Source organism: Rhinolophus sinicus, chromosome 11 (genome assembly GCF_057876585.1).
Source record: "Rhinolophus sinicus isolate RSI-liver-muscle chromosome 11, RSI-T2T, whole genome shotgun sequence".
Lineage (NCBI taxonomy): Eukaryota > Metazoa > Chordata > Mammalia > Chiroptera > Rhinolophidae > Rhinolophus > Rhinolophus sinicus.
In genome coordinates this window covers 11,853,527-11,872,123 of record NC_142511.1, presented here as the reverse complement: position 1 = coordinate 11,872,123, position 18,597 = coordinate 11,853,527, and the positions used below count along the sequence as shown (strand labels likewise).

At 46.9% G+C, this 18,597-nt stretch overlaps 1 protein-coding gene across 19 annotated transcripts in view; it reads left to right on the top strand.

Annotated features, from left to right (window-relative positions):
• RGS8 (regulator of G protein signaling 8) overlaps positions 1-17,932 on the top strand; it is a 40,271-nt gene extending 22,339 nt beyond the window's left edge. For all 19 annotated transcript variants that reach the window (XM_074322515.2, XM_088801618.1, XM_088801623.1 and 16 more), the window contains 2 exons: positions 11,449-11,615; positions 12,853-17,932. In XM_074322515.2, coding sequence (XP_074178616.1) covers positions 11,449-11,615; positions 12,853-13,035 — 350 coding nt within the window. In that variant the 3' untranslated portion in view covers positions 13,036-17,932. The remainder of the gene's footprint in view (positions 1-11,448; positions 11,616-12,852) is intronic.
• Positions 17,933-18,597: the final 665 nt, after the last annotated feature.

The following is an 18,597-nucleotide window of genomic DNA, read 5'->3' as shown; positions in this document are numbered from 1 at the left end:
AAAATGAAATTAAAATTGCTGATGGCTTCGTTAGATAAGACAGGATTTCTAATGTGCATTAACTTGGCATCATTTTCCTGTTCATCCAGTAACGATTAGACTTGGTGTCTGAATTGTGCATGTCGCCCGCCCCCCAGGGTGTGTGTGTGGACACCCAGAAGCATTTCTACCTCTATAGCTCATACCTGAGAGAGTGAAGGCTCCCAGGCTGTGGGAGACCTTTTCTGACAGGCTGCTGGGGAGCAGGCCCAAAATAGTGTGTCTTCTGCTTTTATTCCTCATGAGGGTAAGGCATATGCTTGTTATTTGTCCAGCTTTCAGTGGGACATTCAGTCTTTAATTTGAATCAATTTACCCTTCCTTCCTTTTTCTCTTCTTCCTTCCCTCCTCCCTCCCTCGTTCCATGCTTCCTTTGGTTTCTTTGGACATAAAAGGTGGATTCATTCCAGTTTTAAGGTGAAGGTGTAAGCAGGGCTCCTTCCTTCTTCCACTCACCCGTTTCAGCCTGATCCCACACCTAGATGACAGAGCACCTCACCTGGCCATCTCTTTGGCCTTAGCTTTGTTTCATTGTTTGCATGGAGCATGGAGGGTCACTACTGACCTGTCCCCACCAGACCCAGGGAAGGCTAGGTTAGTGCAATAGTACAATTGAAAGCTCTTTTGCGTTTTCAGAGTCAGTATCCATCTCTGAGAAAAGACCAATAAAGAAGCTTTTAATTTAAAAAAATTAGCTTCCTTTGGGATCACGGTTAAGATATAGAAAAATATAATGACTTGACCTGGTCACACAGCAACCAAACAGAAAACCCAAAACAAACAAACAAACACTAAAATTACCAGCTCATGAAATCCCATAATTATTCATTCTATTGGTCTTTAGCTCTAGAATATACAGTTTAACAATCAGGTTTCCATTCACTGCACAGCTCTCCCCATATCCCTCTCCAAGCCAAAAAGTTTCTAGAAGAGATTAACTCCAAGTGTGATCCAAGGAAAGCAGCACCAGTAGCTGCTGGGAGCTGGTGAGAAATGAAAATGCTTGGGTTCTCCCTTACACCTACTGAATCAGCATTTCTGGAGGTAAGGGCCCAGCAATCTGTTTTTCCTCAAGCCCCCCGGTAATGTGTATGCCCACTGAAGCTTGGGAAGCACTTCTCTGAGATACAAGCGAGTACAACCATGAGCCTGAGCCATGGTGGGGCAGGTGGTCTGTGCTTTCCAAGAAACATACTAAAGACTGCATCGCAGCTTTCCAAAGTTCTCAGGCAGCACATTCCTTTGATGGTAGGTCATCTGTGTGTGGCAGATTCTACATTTGTAGCAGGTACGCTGGAGGGTGTTCACAGGAAATAAATATGGTAGGCGCGCTGTCCGGGTAATTTGAGGATAAGTGTTAGAAAGAGATATGCCATCCTCTCTACCCTATTGTAATTTTTTACTAGCATCCAGGAATGTGGGTGCACTTAGCCTTGAGAGGAGTGCCTGGGACATATAAGGCAACTATGAAAAGTTTGTTGGAAAAAGTTTGAAGGAAAGCAATTGGACCGGCCTCCCCCACCCATTCTGTCAATGACCAGCTATGTGACCTTGGCAAATTACATAACCTCTGTAAACCTCATTTCCTTTACCTGTAAAAGGGGAACAATAAGATTTAGCTTGTCAAGTTGTCATGAGAATTAAATGGGATGATGGTTGTGAGCTGCTAACCGTGATAAATTGTACCTAGCGGGGCTTCATACGAGCAAACTCTTGTTATTGTTTTCCTGATAACACAACATTAAATTCATTGAGGAAACAGGCGTCTCGTGCTTCCCATATGCTAGCGATGGCATCAGCAACTTGTGCCCACAGACAGCTTGAGGCTGAACATTGGGGGTAGGGTGGGGTTGTAGTAGAATCACAGTTGGGCCTATGCAAATTCCATAATACCTCACCCTCTTTGCCTCATGAAGTTTTGGCAGCCTTTCCTTATCGCTTCCCAATTTCCCCTCAATACGTGTAAGAGAACCCCTCTAGGGATGTTGTTTTTAAAAGCCCGGAAGGTAAATCTGATATATGCCCCTTTTGAGAGTCCCTGTGGTCTTTCTGTATCAAACCAACAAGACAAATATCCCTGGACACTTAACTTTTGCAGTCTTTCAGACTGTGGACTGGTGGACATGGGGTTTTATAATACTTCTCTGGTATTAAAAAAGTCACTTGTGAATGCTACACTTTCACTGTATCAGGAGCACATCTCGGATGCCTCCCCATTAATGGAAAACTCCTTGCTTATGTCTTATAATAGTTGCAGCTACAGGCTGTAGCTTGCTTCTTTCTGTTATTTGCCTCAGCTTCTGGGTGATAAAATAGGAAAGAACTTTGGAATGGGCGTTGTAAGACTGAGGCTGTCCTTAGTCTTCTACCATGTCCTGGGAATAGAACCCAGGTAACCTCAGAGTATCACCATTTCCTTGGTGACAGGATCTCCTGTGTCCTTCTGGCTCAAAGGCTGTCACTACCATCACATCCTACTACTCTTATAATATATCATCTTGCTCTATATACACTAACAGAGGAGAGATCATTGAATAAAATTATGTTACTACAAGACAGAGGTATAATTAGCAGACCAATTGCTTGCCAGTAAATGCCAGTAACTGGAAATAGTTGGTTCTCTAAACAATCTCCCTACCTAGATCTCGCTGAGCCCTAGTTATTTGTTTCAAAACAAATATTTACTTGTTTATTTTATAGATAACACAAAAGAAAGGCTTTGATTCTTATGCTAATCTCATCACAAATTTCAAATTAGTGAACATGGTTCTGCATGAAAGCGGTTTTGACTTCACGATTAGTCCACGTATGCTGGATTTGACACGTGTCCTCTGTCTGACCTTGGAACTCATTCACCAGTTTATTTTTTCCAATTGATCAGGGATGCATGAGGACTCTGGTCTTTGAGACTTCACTTTGGTAAACAGAGAGCTCAAAAAAAGGGAGGCAAAAAAAAATCATTCCTGTGAGCTCGTATTTTTCCAAACCTGGGAACTGAGCTAGACTCCAGCCCAGCCCCGATTCCAGCTAAATCAGGGCTCCTGGACTTTGAACTGTTACCTACGCCACCTTCCGTGCTGCACCAGCTGCACTGCTCATTCATAGTGACCCAGTTTCTCTCCTTATGTAAGCACCCTGCATCAAAGAACTGGAGGGAGAATGCCAGCAGCCGGTAACATGTGTGGCCACAGCATGTGTTTTTGGAGATTGCTCAGGAGGACGCAAATATTCTGCCCAGTGTCCCAGGAATTCTGGACACAGCCTTTCCCTCCTGCGACTAGAGAGGCACCTTCAAAAAAATGGGGTAACAGTCTTAGAGCCTGGACTTCTTAGCGAGTCCTACGAAGTGAAAGGAAGACATGGAATGAAAAACAGGCAGGTCCCCGTGCTTCTCTCCCAGTTTCACGAATTGTTCACCACCCACCACGTTAAGTGACCAGCATTGTTCCTTTGGCGCCAGTCAGGCCATGTTCTGGATGATGACTCCCTAAACCACTGAAGTGGAGGCGTAATGGTCACAAACACGTGGGGAACACGCACCGTCTGAATGTCAGGCTCTGTGTGCTGTTTCCATGTGTTACGTAAACAGGATTATCGCCACAGTCCCACGGAGCACGTGCAGTCAGGATCCGCATTTCACTGATGGGGAAACTGAGGCACAGAGAGCCTAGTGTCTTGCCCAAGGTCACACTTAGCTAGTGTGTGTTAGGCCACAATCCCAGGCAGAATAGCTTCAGGGATCAGAGAAAAGTCACTGTCTACCTGCCAGGAATCTGTGGGGATGAGATGGAGGGGAACTCCAGGTCCCTTGGTATAGAGGAGGGAGTAGTGTCTGGGGGGCATGGTGCCAGATGCCTCAGGGCTCTGACAGGGGAAGCACAGCTAAGCAAAGCAGGTCGTTCTGAAAGATGCCAGGAGAAGCCGATGAGCCTTTCAGAGATAAACCAGCATCCTGCATGTTTGGACCAACTGCAGTTTAAGAACAAGCAAGAGGGGTGGGTCCTGGTTGAGAGAAAGGGAAAGATGGAAAAGGGGGTGAAAAGGGACAGAGGACAGAAGAAAAGGGAGGGGGCAGGAAAAGCTGCTGAGGGGTGAGGGAGAGGACCAGGTGAAAACTTACTGGGAAAAGGTGGGAAGCGATAAAAGGGGGAGGAGAGGACACAGATGGGAAGAAGAAATTCTGAGGGCTCTGGTCCCGTGCAATCCCTTTGCTGGTCACATAAACAGGAAAGGTGGGCCAGGTAAGGACAAATGGTCTGTATGCAGAAGCCCTCTGAGGCCATCTGCTCTGGGAACGGGAAGGGGTCCTGCAGCCCTGGGGGGCTTTCCACCCCTTTGCAAGTCCATTGTTACCCAATGGTTTCTCTTTGCACAGTGACTCTCCGTCAGCCTTGTTCAGCACCCACCCTGGGAATGTGAAAGGGAGCAGGGAGGTTGGTGCTGAGAGGGGTGGGCAAGCAGAGGAGGAGGGCTGTGGGCAGGCCCGTCTGTGCAAGACTTTGTGAGCTTTTCAGAGTCTTTGCCATAATCTGTTATCTAGATGCTGCTGCTTCTCAGGTCCAGACCCTCCCAGGCCATGCTCCCCTTCTTCCCCATCTCTCCTTAAGCTCTTCCCTTGAAATCTCTGGCAAATTTCAAATGATGTACTTGCTTTGGTTCCCCTCCGACTCCCTTGGAAGCCTGCCCTGGTAATACAGGTGACCACGTTTTGGGGGAGGGTGCCTGAAAGAGCAGACAGCTTTACAAGATCATTCAGCCATGCTTTGTTATAGCGTGCCCGGGCCACCGTTGGGGAATGTGCCTGTCTGCTCTGTGACGTGACGCTGCATCTCAGGAAGGATGCTTTGAGTGGGTGTCAGTGCTATGGGAAGGGAAGGAAGAAAGTGAAGGCAGATTCCAGGTTATCTGTGGTACCTAGTGGCCTCAGAGAAGGTGATGGCGGATGTCCTGCTGTGGGAGACTCCTCAGCTCTGTAAGCCAAATGGCATATTTGCCCTGCTGTGGTATACTTTCAGCATGATTGTCTCATTTGGGGTCATTCATTGTCCATCCCTCCTTTGCAGAAATGACAATGTGGGGCCCACCAATGATCCAGAAGATAGACAGGCACTGTGGGCTCTGAGGTCACTCAGATATGCGTAAATCTACTTTCCACCTCTTACCGGCCCACATGACCACAGACATTTAGCTTAAACTCTCCAAGATGGAAGACGTGGGCTTTGAGATGTCAAGGCCGCACAGGACTCAAACCCTGGCTCCAGCACCTCAGCCTTGATCATAGCGTTGGTGTAAGGATGAAGTGGGCTGATATACTTGTATGTAGATTGGACCGTGTAGACCTTGGCCTGGGGCATGTCCTCCATGTATGACGGTGACGATGTGGATGAGGAGGGGGATGTCAAACACGCAGCTGATAGCTGTGTCTGATGCAGGCGCATCGAAGTTACGACGGGGACACAGAGCAGAGTGCCAACTGCACCTGGGAGAGGTCATCACATGCAACCCTCCCCCTTCACAGATGAGGATGCTAAGACTCAGTGAAGTTGAATGCACTGTCTAAGGTCAGAACCTTATATAGGCTAATTATAGGGTTGCCTCTGATCAGAACCGGTGCTCCCGACTGAGACAGAGGTGCTCCCGCCCCACGTGGAATGGGCAAGTTTCGGTAGGCTGCCTCAGTGAAACTGCCAGACAGTCGCGGGCTGGGTATGCGTTCACCAGGCGTTTTACTCCAAATCCCCATCCCCACTGAGATGGTCTCAACTGCTTTCGATCTAATTCGGTTGAGTGGTACTTCCATGCCCATCTTTGCCTCTGTGGTGTTCTTCTACTCTCAGATACTCCTCCGCCTTCCTCGGTGACTTTTCACTTCCTCCCATCACATGGTGCCCTGGCACTCCCTCCCCTCCCCTCCAGCATCACTGGCACAAGCATGGAGCGGGCCCCACCCCCGCACACACTGGACCCCCAACTCACATAAGGATGCTGGCTTTGTAGATTGGCATCCTTGCCATTTACTCACCATATGACCTTGACCTATTTAACTTCTCTATGCTTCATTGTTCTCCCCACAAAATGGCAACATATTAGGACCTACGCTACCACTTTGCTCTGCGGAGCAAATGCGACAGGGACCATAAAACACTGGGTGTGGCACCTGGCCCAAAGTAAGGACTCAGTAAACGCCTGGGGTGGTTCTTTTTTCCATTTCTCGCTTCAACTTTTTTTTTTTAACTTCCTGTGTATCCTTCTTCCCTTCTTCAGTGTTCTAACTGCCAGGTCCTAAATCCTTGCTTTTGTTCAGGTTCAAGTTTCACTTGCCAGCCAAGAACTGGTGCCCCTCTCTTCGAGTGATGGGTACACCTCACAACTAAAAGTCTTTGCTCCCTTCCTGGTGCATCGTAACCTTCTCCAGGAACTAAATTCTAGGCCTTTACAATTGTTTGCCTGTTTCTTCTGATTCATTTTCCCAAAGTAGCCGTTCCAAACTCTCTATTCTTAAGTATCCCCCACACACTTTACTTGTAATTATTCAGTTAATTACTTAAAATTATTGCTTAATGTCTGTTACAAGAGACTAGCTTGTGAATTCTGGGAGGTGGTGACTTTATCTGTCTTACTCGTACCTTCTCCCCAAAACCTAGCACATGGAGGCAGACCTCCTACTCCCCAAATTTATAAGGTCAGATCAACTTGCTGCATCTCCAAGCCATCCCTTCCCTGACCATTTCTCTCTAGCTTCATCCGCACCCCTATTTTCTCTCCTTTTGATTCTAAGGAAGACAAGTTCTTCCACTTCTTAATCTCTCTCCTTCTCTAGAATTTGCCTCTTCCAGATGCTACACTTTTGCCTCTTTAATCTTGCTCTTTTTCTTCTGCCTGCAAGCACATCTGGAAATTTCTTGCTTTGCAGTCGTATAGACCTGGTAGGGAAACATGGCTCTTCTTGCCAGCTGTGTAAGTGGGAAATCTATCTGCCTTCTGTAAGCTTTAGTTTCTTCCTATGGAAAATGAGAGTGACACCGTGAAAATCAATGGAGCTGGTGTTTGTAAAATCCCCAGCAAAAAAGCATGGCCTATTGGAAATAAATAAAACTCCCTGCCCCAAATCCTAACTCAATCAATAAAAACAAAATCTTGCACTCCCTAAGTCCTACCACCTTGTCCAGCTACAATTAGATAGGAGCTCCTTTGTCCTAAACTAGAAACTAGAAACTTTGCACCTAAACTAGAAACTTCCCTGCATCCACAGGCAGCCTTCCCTCTTTCTCTCCATCATAATTCTGTTCTACCTTCCTAGGGCAACATGTTACCAATTAAACTCTTTCCTTTAACTTCAATTCCTCCTGCTCAACAGCTCTTTTATGATTAGATCAACATTTAACCATACTCACGATGACCTTACCAAAAAAAAAAAAAAAAAAAAAAAAAAAAAAAAAAAAAAACCCACAGAAAACCCCAAAGAACCAAAAAAAACCCTCTTTTCTGACCTCCAATTTCCTTCCAGCTATGAGGTCTGACCTTTCTCCTCCCTTCTTGCAAGAGACATCTGAATTAACTGCTTCTACTTCCTCCCCTCATGCACCACTATACTTACCCCCCTATGGCAAGAGCCCCTATGATACCACGAAGATTGTTCCTGCCAGGGGTTGCCGAATCTTGCCACTGAATCTAATGACCACTTCTCAGACCCTGTCTGCTCGTATCTTGACCTCTGGGTAGCACTGGAGCAGAGGCCACTTCCTCCATCTTGAAACGTTCTCTCCCCAGCTTTCCGTGGTACATGTCATGCTATCTCTCTGGCTCTTCCACAGGCGTCTTGGTGTATGTCTATCCTATAAGTAGGCTCGATAATTTTTACCATTATTAAATGAAACACTCGTCTTACTAAACTAGTTCTGGTTACTTAGAGTGTCTTAATTCCAGGCCTTTGCTCACGTGGATCCCCCTTCCTGCAATTCTCTTCCCCATCTTCCCTGTCCCTCTGTCACTCAGCTTCCCTCTCCAACTTCACATCTCAGCTTAGAAGCTTCTTCCTCCTGCCTGTCCTCCCTTTCCTCCTCAGGTCTGGCTCAGGCGTCCCTCCTGGGTACTTTCACAACAACCTACACTCTCCCTATCATATCACTTATCGTATGTACCAGGATTACCATAATTGTGTTTTCTTGGCTCAAATTGCCCTTTCACTGCAGGTACTGTGAGAGCTTAATTGTGCCTGTTTTTAGCGCCTAGCATAACGACTGGGTCACATAATGGGTGAAAGAACGAATGGAGATGGTATTATTGCTGTGTTTAACTGGGAGTTACTATACCTTGTAGAGATCTAATGCTACATACTATCACTAGAGCGACCTCAGTCAAGCCGCTTCTCTAAGCATCAGTCTCCTGTAAAGTGGGAAGAAGTAAAGCAACATCCCTGAGAGCACTTTGCAGGTATTATCTCTTTAATCACGTGAAGACCCAACAAAGCCGAGACATGAAAAGAGAGAACGCCTGTAGCTCGTGTAGCATGAGGCCAGTTTCCTTCCTTCCTTCACTGGGTTATCTTCCCTAATACCACGGAGGGAGGCAGAAAGGTAATTTTCTTTCTTTATCTGGAACTAGAGTCAGCTTGCTTGCAAGCATCTGTTTTTGCTTGATGAAAAACAAAACAAAATCTAACACAAACAACAAATGAACTTTCCCATTCAAGGAATTAAATCGCTGCTGGTTTAAAAACAGGCTCTTCAAATTAAAAAGAAAAAAAAAAGAATTAAAAAACACACAAAACAAAACAGGCTCTTCCAAGTTATTCTTCGAAGTCACTTTGCATTTGTTTTCGGTAAATGCAGTGTGTTAGGGTCCTTCCGCCATCCTTTCCTTTCCGCTCCCTGACTACAGTGGAAAGGCAATGGGTTGCGGAGGGAGGTGAATCTAGCCTGTGGTCCTCAGGTCCTGGGGCCACTGACAGTATCCATGGCTCTTGTCCTGCATCGATGAGTGGACTGGCCACCACTAAGAGGCCACCTTGCTGAACCAGCACCACCACCCCCTAAGGTTTTAAGGGGCACTGTCTCCTCAGAGGCTTCCACAGCTGTAGGTGGTTTTCCATCCAACATGTCTGGAACCTCTGCCAAAGTGGTGATCTCCTGGCAGGCAGGTTAGCTCTCAAATCCGAGTTCCTCAGAGCCTGTGGCAACTTCTGGACCTCGTCTTTGAGAACTTGGAGGGGACAAGGGGCGGCAAAAAGAGCATTATGAGGGATTTTATGGGCAGAGATTTTCTGATTTGTTCTCTGATGTATCCCAAGACTTTAAATAGTACTTTGTACCTTAGCAGTTTAAAAAAAAAAATTGAGTTGAATGAATGAGTCTCAGGTCATCTCTCTGCCGAACCATTGCCATGTCACTGTTTAACACTCAGTTTGATTCTCAATTTATCTGGGGTTTCTACTCCCTCCTCTCAGGGTCTTGAACCCAATGTAGGAATGAGGTTGGGTGGGGCCCTGAGCAGAACTTTTTCTTATTTGAGTCTAAACTGTTACTCTTTTCCTCCTTCCCTGCCTGGCACAGGAACAATTTTATTTCCACCCTGTCTGATGGGAAACAAGCTTACATCATATTCTGATTTCACCATTTTCCTTGTCTTAGAATTAAGGTGACCACATGTCCCGGTTTTTGCCTGTGGTGGTCATGGTTTTTGTCCATTGTTCTCATGTAATTAACAGAAGTGCCCCCTTCATTCTCAAAAATATCATGGCTGGGGTGATTAATTTCATGGCCATCCCTAGTTTTGTTAGACACTTTCAGCTCAGACCTCCAAACTTAGATTTCTTTGTGATTTAAAATTTAGCTTAGGGAGTCCCATCAAAACCCGTTTCTCTCTCAAGTTTGTGTCTTTTGCAATTAAAAGTTTTGGCTTTTTTGACTATTGTTCTAGCATGGACATTAAGACGTCTACATTGAAAGATAAAGATAAACAATGACTTTTTAAAAGTTTTTACTCAATGTATTGGAGTGACATTGGTTAACAAAATGGTATAGGTTTTAAGTGTGCAATTGTATAATACATCATCTGTGTATTGCATTGTGTGTTCACCACCCAAAGTCAAGTCTTCTCCCATCACCATATATTTGATCTTTTTTACCCTCTTTTACCTCTCCCAACCTACCTTTCCCTCTGGTAACCACCATAGTGTTGTTAAACAATGACTTTTTAATTAAGAGAAATAAAAATGTTTCAGAAAAGTAGAAACGAACAGTTAAATACATCAACAGCATGGTGCCACCAATCCAGCAAATGACCCTGGGCAGTGGTGCCCTGTCTTGCTGCATATCGGTGGCCCTCAGATGCTCAGGTTGTCCCATCCCCCAGAATTCAGAACTGTTAACATATTGCCCCCCTAATGAATTTTAGAAAAGAAGTAAAACATTATAGCTGGAGTCATTTTTCATTAATGCAGTGACTTCTTTATACTAGGCTGTATCTGTCCTTCCCAGAGAGTGTTTTGTAGAAAACTATCACAGGTATTCAGTTAGAGAAGCATGTGTTAAGGATTAAAATAATTCATAAAAAATATTGTAAAATAAAAACATTAACTGAATGCGTAGGTTATCAGTGAAGGTTATTCCCCTTTCCAAATCTATGTGGTAACGCTGCTCATCTTATTCTGGTTGGATACTTTGTTTAGCAATAGGAATGGCATTGATTAATAAAAATGAAAGGGTGTACTAATTGTGAACTCATTTAGTACAAAAATGATAATCTTAGTTAAAACACATAATTTGATAGGCAAGATCTTTTCAAGTAAACGATCAATGGCATACACCATTAAAACACAGCGCCTCAGAGGTGTTTTAAAAAAGGCTGGGAACTGTGTCCGTATAATCAGAATGGCATTGCCAGCTAAATTTCAGCACCTGTTTATTTTCGGACATTATTCTGGTAGTAGTGATGGATTTGCCCTGAGGAATTCACACCTCCTTCTAGTTCGTTTTATAAGATTGTTTTATCAGGGTGGCTCACTTGGATTAGGGTTAAGGAATGGATTACATGCATTACTTTGGACTAATTAGAAACACAGACTCACCCAGTAGACCCAGGGGACAGCCAACTCTGCATTTGGGGATAGGCAGTGGCCACCGAGGGCTGATTAGACGTGACCAGGCCTTCCCATACTTGTTATTATTGTGGTTTCCTAAACACTTCCCCTTCATATCACTATGATCCTTGAGTAAAGAGCCGGGCTTGCCTCTAGGAGAACTTGTGTGTCTAGAAGCTTAAAGTCTTCACGAGGATGTGGAGGAGGAGCCGGGGGGCAAGATGGTCAGAGCCACTTTCACGTTATTACTACCTTTCTCTTTCTTCTCAGTTCTTGAGCTTAAGCGTCTCCCTGTCTCTCTTCTTCTCCACCTCCCTCCATATGCACAGGTGGGGTGGCTGCCTTCCGCGCCTTCCTGAAGACGGAGTTCAGCGAGGAGAACTTGGAGTTCTGGTTGGCCTGTGAGGAGTACAAGAAGACCAGGTCAACTGCAAAACTGGTCTCCAAGGCCCATAGGATCTTTGAGGAGTTTGTGGACGTACAGGCGCCGAGGGAGGTGTGTTGGTGGTGGCAAGCATCTTGTCAGACCTCCGTCCATGGCCCTGGGCTCACAGCTCCCTCCTTGTGGGGGTTTGAGCCAGGCGTGGTGGGGACTTTCTTTGGAACTGAGCCTCACTGCTCTTTCTGATGGCTCTTGATGAAAAGGGGATCATTTTAAGGGGCAGAGCCAAGAGCTTGCATAAAAGGAGCTCCATTAGGCGTGTTTTAGCTGTCTGTCAGTTAAATACGTGCCTGAAGGGAACTGTTTCTAAAGCGATTCTGCAAGGATGGATGCCACTGAATCCATGTGAGCTGTCCGAGTGGAAAGCAGCATGGTTTCATGGAATGAGCATCCACTTTGGAATCTGGGTCCAGTCTCAGTCCCACCACTTACGAGCTGTGTGATCTTGGTCAAGTTACCTCGCTTCTCTAAGTCACATTTTTCTTGATGTAAAAGGACATAACATCACCTACCTTTCAAGACGACTCTGAGTATTAGGGATAAAGCACCTATTGAATATTTGTCACTGCTTATTAGTGAGTAATTACAGTAATTTATTTTATGATCACTTATAATTCCTTATAAGAAGAAAATGGATTTCTGTGTACTGCTGTTCTGAGATAAACAACAAAATTTTACTTGGGAGGGTTTTAGAGAAGAAAAATATTTGCCGTCTATGAGTTTAGGTGCACTACATACCTAGACCTCTTCAATTACACTTTGACTTGGGCTGCAGGACGTCTTTGGTCAGTGGCCAGGATGCTGTAGGCTTCTTTTAATGATGCTTGGAAGAGAGATGTGCGTTCTCGTAATAATATCTCTCCCAGGGCCGTTTGTTTTCTTAGTAGTTAATAAAGGACAAGAGGGCAAGCTTACTTTGGGGAACCAGCATTAAAACTTGTCTCTAGTCTAACTCTGCCTGACTTTGTAAAGGCCTCTGGGTTAAGAGTTAAGGGAATTGGGGTTTGCCTTGGCTGCATTCCTAACTTTCCATATTATTTTAGACCAGCGTTTTAGTGTCTCTTTACTTCCGTGTCCTTATCTATAAATGAGGACGAGGAACGTCTGGTCTTCAGACCTCACAGGATTCTTTCTGGGACCCAAAGGGAGGAACTCCATGAAAACAGCTTGAAAAGCAAGAATAACCTTACGTATATAAGATGCTGTCACTGGTTATTACATAGCTAGGACCAGCTGCCGGGTGCCTTGGCCCTTGAGAGCCTATGACCATGCTCTCTATTTGTGTCTCCAGGTAAACATAGACTTCCAGACCAGAGAAGCCACGAGGAAGAACATGGAAGAGCCGTCCCTAACTTGCTTTGACCAAGCCCAGGGGAAAGTACACAGCCTCATGGAGAAAGACTCTTACCCCAGGTTCCTGAGGTCCAAAATGTACTTAGATTTGCTGTCCCAAAGCCAGAGGAGGCTCAGTTAGACCTCAGATGGGGACTCTCGGAGATCATCAGCTTTCCCCTTCCCTTGCTGCCAAGACCATCTTCTAATGTGAAATGTCATAGGTGTTCAAAAGCAGTGGCATTTAGGTTGGGAGGCTGGGGGTGAGGAGGGGATAAAGGGCCATTCCAAAGCGTGATCCAGCCACCAGAGCTGGGACGCTGTTCCACGTATCCACGTCTGTGTTTTGTTAGCGGGAGCACGTTGCTGTTGTCACCCTTCCTTGGTTTAGCAGCTTGTCCTCCATAATGCCTTCTTTGGGTCGTCTCCACTGAGAAGGCAGATTTCCTAGGTCGGGCTAATCTGTAAATAATGCAAATGCAATTTCCACCCCTTCCACACTCTCCTCGGTTAGGATTGCTGACTCCCTAGCATCCTGTATCCCTGTGAGGAATAGTTAGAAGACTCTGGCTCACATTTGTGATTTGCTATCACAGTGTAATGGCCAGTCCTGGGTGCTCTCACAGTTTCGGAGAGAGGTCTCTGTGAAATCCCGGATTTCTAGCATTGTCATTGACAGATGGTTTCTGGGAGAAAGTGCAAACTCCATGGAGTTGGCTGTTTTATCCATTTCCACAGGACCGGTGTGAAAAGCTGTGCTCACTGCCCATCTTAGTCTGAGAAATTCACAAGACTCCCCTGACTTTGCCGGACCCTTCCAGAAAGGGTCTTGGAAGATGTCCTTCACGACTTCGGATGTGGAACCACTATTAAGAAAGAGACAGCTTGCAAATCTTCCTCAATTCTATCAAGAAGTTTTTCAGAAAACGAATAATCAGGAAATGTAGCACCAGTAGACTTTTGTGAAAAGGACACCATATAACTTTTCTGCTGCTTAATGTAGTCTCTGCCCTCACCTCCCTATGGCATCATATATCACTGATCTCTCAGAATGACAGACAGCTTGGCAAGGGAGGTGAATTCTCGTAGCGTAGACAGCTCTCACGGTGTCTAGTACTTTCCCCGTCTCTCTCCATCCACCTTCCATGCAGGTCATGTAATTATGATGAGAGAGAATGGGAACTTAGGCTATAACTCTCTAACTTGCTTCCTGAGAGCACGCTTTCGTAGAACGGTCCTTCTTGCGAGGGCCACCTTGGCTATTCAGCAGCTTCCTTCTTGGTCTCTGACATTTGGGGATTGAACATGAGGCTAAGAAGATCACTGTGAACATCTGGTGGTGGAGAAACTTCCTAAAATGTTTTCATGGCACCCTGGGGCTGCTCTTGGTAATGTGTCAGGAAACTCTTTCTTGGAGGATGAGTGAGGTGCATGGAACCTCCTCTAGCTGCCCAAGGAAAAGCTGACTGTGGCACAAGCCTGCAGTGCCAAGGAGATGAGTCCTCGTCAGGGAGACCAGAAAGCAGAGAAGGACCCCGGAAGAGGCTGGTCTCCAGGTAGATTCAATCCCAGAGAACGTACTGGAGGAACTATTGGGATAATTCACAGCTGATGGATGTGGAGTCGCGGCAGATCTTCAGAACGTTCTGCTTGACTCAATGTGACAGCACCTGATGAGGCATGAGCTCTAGAATGCAGGTGACTGAAAAGGGGGCAGAAGCATCCTCCTCTTGCGGAGGTGATGGGCCTTTTGGAATATGCAGGGCTTCCAGTGTTTGCCTTCCTGTCCAGTAACTTTGTGCATCTCATCCTTCCTTGGCTGCAGTTAGACAAGGCCAAGAAGGCACTTGAGTCCCACCGGTGTGGGGCCCACTGCCCTGCCATGGCCCGTCGTCTCTATAGGTGACAGTTTGTGTGTCTGTGTGAACCAGCAAGGAGAAAGGACACATGCCTCCTAGCTCTCACGCTGAAGAGCCCTGGGGAATTTCACGTTCAAGAACTCTGAAGCCTCAAAGGGGGGTTCCTAGTTAGATCAGGTAGTATTCCCCTGCCCCCACCAGTAAAAAAACAAACAAACAAAAATCCTTAGCTAAAGCTGCCAGAATTAATTTAATGATCAAATTCTCGAACAGGGTATTTTAAACATTGTTTACATACGAAATGTACATCTGCTGCCAACTCTACTGCTGAAACAAGGTGCATATAAATCGGAAGAGCATGGAGTTATGGAAATATAAAACGTCCTAAGAGGGGCCTTTTTACCACTTCCACTCTCCTCAGGAGACAAATCTGAACAAGAGTGTTGTGCGGTGGCTTCATCCGGGGTCTTGAGTTCTTGCCAACTATTGGTGAAGTGAAGGTTACAGATGGTGGTGCCGTGGTACAGGGTGACGTCCTCCCACAATGGGGAGGTATGAAGGACCAAGGTTGGGTATCCCGAATTTTGCTGCTAAGGGAGGGTACGTGGGCCGTGTGTAGAGGAATGTGATGGCTATATTTATGGTACTCTCATGGAGTGTGTGTGTGTGTGTGTGCGTGTGTGTGTGTGTGTAACAATTGTGAGCGTTAAGCTAGTAACCACTGAGATGGTCTCCCTGAAGGGTAGAGCTGTCCTCAGACCTTTATGTCTTGCTTCCCACAAAAGGCACAGAGCCCTCCGCTCTCATGGCTGCTTGCAGGCACTTTGGTCATGCCAATCCAGATTTTGGTCTGTGACAAAACAAAGAGAAATGTTTACAACATCTAGAGCAATATCCAAGCATACCTCATCCCTGACCTCTTCCATTTCCTCTTCCATAAGCCCTGATCGCCTCGCTAGCTGGGCCACCTGCCGGGGCCGCTTCTTCCATTTAATGTCTTCCTTTGCTCCGGCTTGTGCTGTGGACTGCCTCCTGGGCTCGAGGTTTGCTCTGTGCCCGGGACCTTCAAAGGCCCAGGGCAAGCCAGGGCAGTAGGCCGGGCAGAGCTGTGACTTTGAGGACTGTTCTCCACCCTGAGTGGCCTTTCGGCCCCACTCGAGTGTTAAGCTGTTTGGGGGCTGGTGTGGAATTTCCTGTTGCCCTCAGCAAACCAAATAGAACACAATCAATGACCACCATTCACAGCCCTGGACGCCTCTGCTGTGAGGAAGGGTCCTCCGAGCAGTATTTATCATTAAACATGAGCATCCAGGAATTCCTCCCCTCAAAAAGCCTGTTATAAGGGCTAATTCCCAGGGTCCACATCCAGAGATGCTGATCCAACAGACCTGGGGTGGGACCCAGACGTCTGCATTTCTAATAAGCTCCCCGGTGCGTATATTTGAAAAAGGACAGGAGTCTAAGACAGTGCTTCTCACCCCGTGGCTGCTCATTGCAGTCACCTACCGAGTTTTCACAACCCAAGTGTCCAGGTCCCACCCCAGAACAGGTTGGCGTCGGGACCCAAGGGATCCCCCCCACAGGTGGTTCAATGAGCAGATCAAGTTAGGAAGCTAGGGCCTGAGGGGAACACAGCTGAGCAGAAAACACCGAAGTGTGGACCCAGAGGGCTGGAGCACACCCAGATGCAAACAAGCAGGGACCAGGAACCTGCCAGCCCTAAGGTTGACTGTTGGGGTGGCTGCCTCTGTGCCCATTCAGTCTGACTTGTTCCTTTGAGATACAAAGGCCATGCGTTTCTGCCCCAGCTACATGCATTGTCGAGCGGCAGGTGTGCCAACAATGGGCAGGGGGGGACTTGATGGAGAGAGGTTTTGCCACACCTTCCCACCTTGTTCACAGTGCTTCCTCCAAGCTGGCCTCCCGGGCTGTTCCCCCCTATTTGTTTTCATGTACTCCTGTGTGTGGGCATTTTGTGTTAGGCTGTGCCTCTGTCCCCAAGGCCATGTGACATGGTAGTTGGAACTCAGGCAGTGGGTGAAGGTGTGTGGTAGTGATAACAGCAGTAGCACAACTTCCAAATTCCTCAGAGGAGGGCGTTACATCGTGGGAATGTTAAGCTCTTTGAGGCTTTCTTTTCCAAGGCCACGGTGAGGTTTGGGTTCCTGCTCTAAGCCCTCACCATTCCCTCTTTCGTCTCAGGCGGGATGGGCAACCAGAAAGTTCCTAGCTGATTTTACTCTCGGGTGCTCGCCCCAGAACTTGCTGCTCTCAATCAACTGAAGCTGTGAAATGGTGTCCTGCCCAGGCTCCAGCCTCCGGGTACAAATCTGGGAGCGTCTCCTATGCGCAGTGAGGGGCCAGGCACTGTAGGTGCTGGGCTGGGAGGGAAAGGCATGAATCCCATTGGGCTGAGAGCCTGGGGAGGGTGAGATGGGGAAGACTTCAGGGGAAGGAGCTGGGGGAAAAGAGAGCAGTCAGTGTGGTGTCTGCTTCTCCATGAACCAGAAGGAGGGGTGATGGGAAGCACACTCAGAGGCCAGATGGTCTCCCATCCCCAGGAGTGCCCAGAACTCTCCTGACCCTGTCTGTGCCACTTCCAAGGAAGGCAGGGGAAATACGGTTTTCCATCCAAGGCTGTCCTTCCATCGGCCAATGTCAGCCCTCTTTAAATCTGTATCCCTTCGGGTTGGAAGCAAGAGAGGTGGCAAAGACACCCCTGTCGTCGAAAGCCTGTGCCACTTGGCATGAGACTGTGGAGGAAGAACCCAAGAGCAGAGATGTCTTCCTGTTACTGTGGCCTCTCAGGACTCCACAAGATGCTGTGGACCAAATGGGAGACTACAGGATGGGGCCAGAGGCCTTCCCAGGTTTGGGGGCCGGGCCCTGTCAATCAACTTTTCCCTTCTTGGTTCTGACTTCCTTTTGCCCTGTCTGCTCCCTCCCCTCTGCCAGGTGCAGAACATGGTGGCTGGTCTTGGTGTGCTCTCCAACCATGGTAGCATTAGCTGAGTCACGCAGCGTGCACGACAGACTTGTAGCAGCTCATCTGCCATATAAAGCGCTTGGCTGACGGAGTCCTCATTGAGTTGTTTCATTACCATGCAAAGTGGAATAATGTCATTCACCTTGACTATAAACAAGGCTGTGAGACATAATAAACAGAACCTGAACATGCTGCTCTCCGCTCTCTGCCCACATTTCTGGCTGGCTGACTCTTGATGAGGAAACGCTTCACGTAACACATGGACTTCCCAGGGGCGGGGGCACACGGCCTCACCGAAGAGAAGCTGGCACGGGCTGGCCACCAGAAAAAGGGGCCGTGGTGTGGGTGGAAATGGGATGGGAATGGTTTGGGATGAGTGTGGGGGTGGAGAATGACTTTGGGTTATGAGCGTCGCCTTGAAAGTGTCAAGTGCTATACAAACAGGAGGTAGTGTTTTTATTAGTCCCACCTACTGCTTGAAAATGCAGGCAGAGGGATGGTTTGTGTATTTGTTCAGCTGGGGCAATCCGAAAATGGAATTCATCTGGCTTGTGACTGCACTCTTTATACAATCGGTGTGCCCCTGAAAAGGGTGCATTTGTCACTGAATTTTTGAGTGTCTCTGGTGATCGGGTCCTGCAGAGGGGACTGAAGGGAGAACAAGGGGTATTATCTGCTCACAAAAGCTCATTTTTCAGGTGTGGTAATAAGATAGAGATATATAAAATCGTAATAATCCAAATAATCAACATGCACCAGAGAAAGTCTTTCTTTAAAGGAAAGCTGACATTTCTTCTAAGGAAAACGCTTTAGGTTAATGAAAAAGTCTTTCGTAATGCAAATGATCACCCCAAATTCT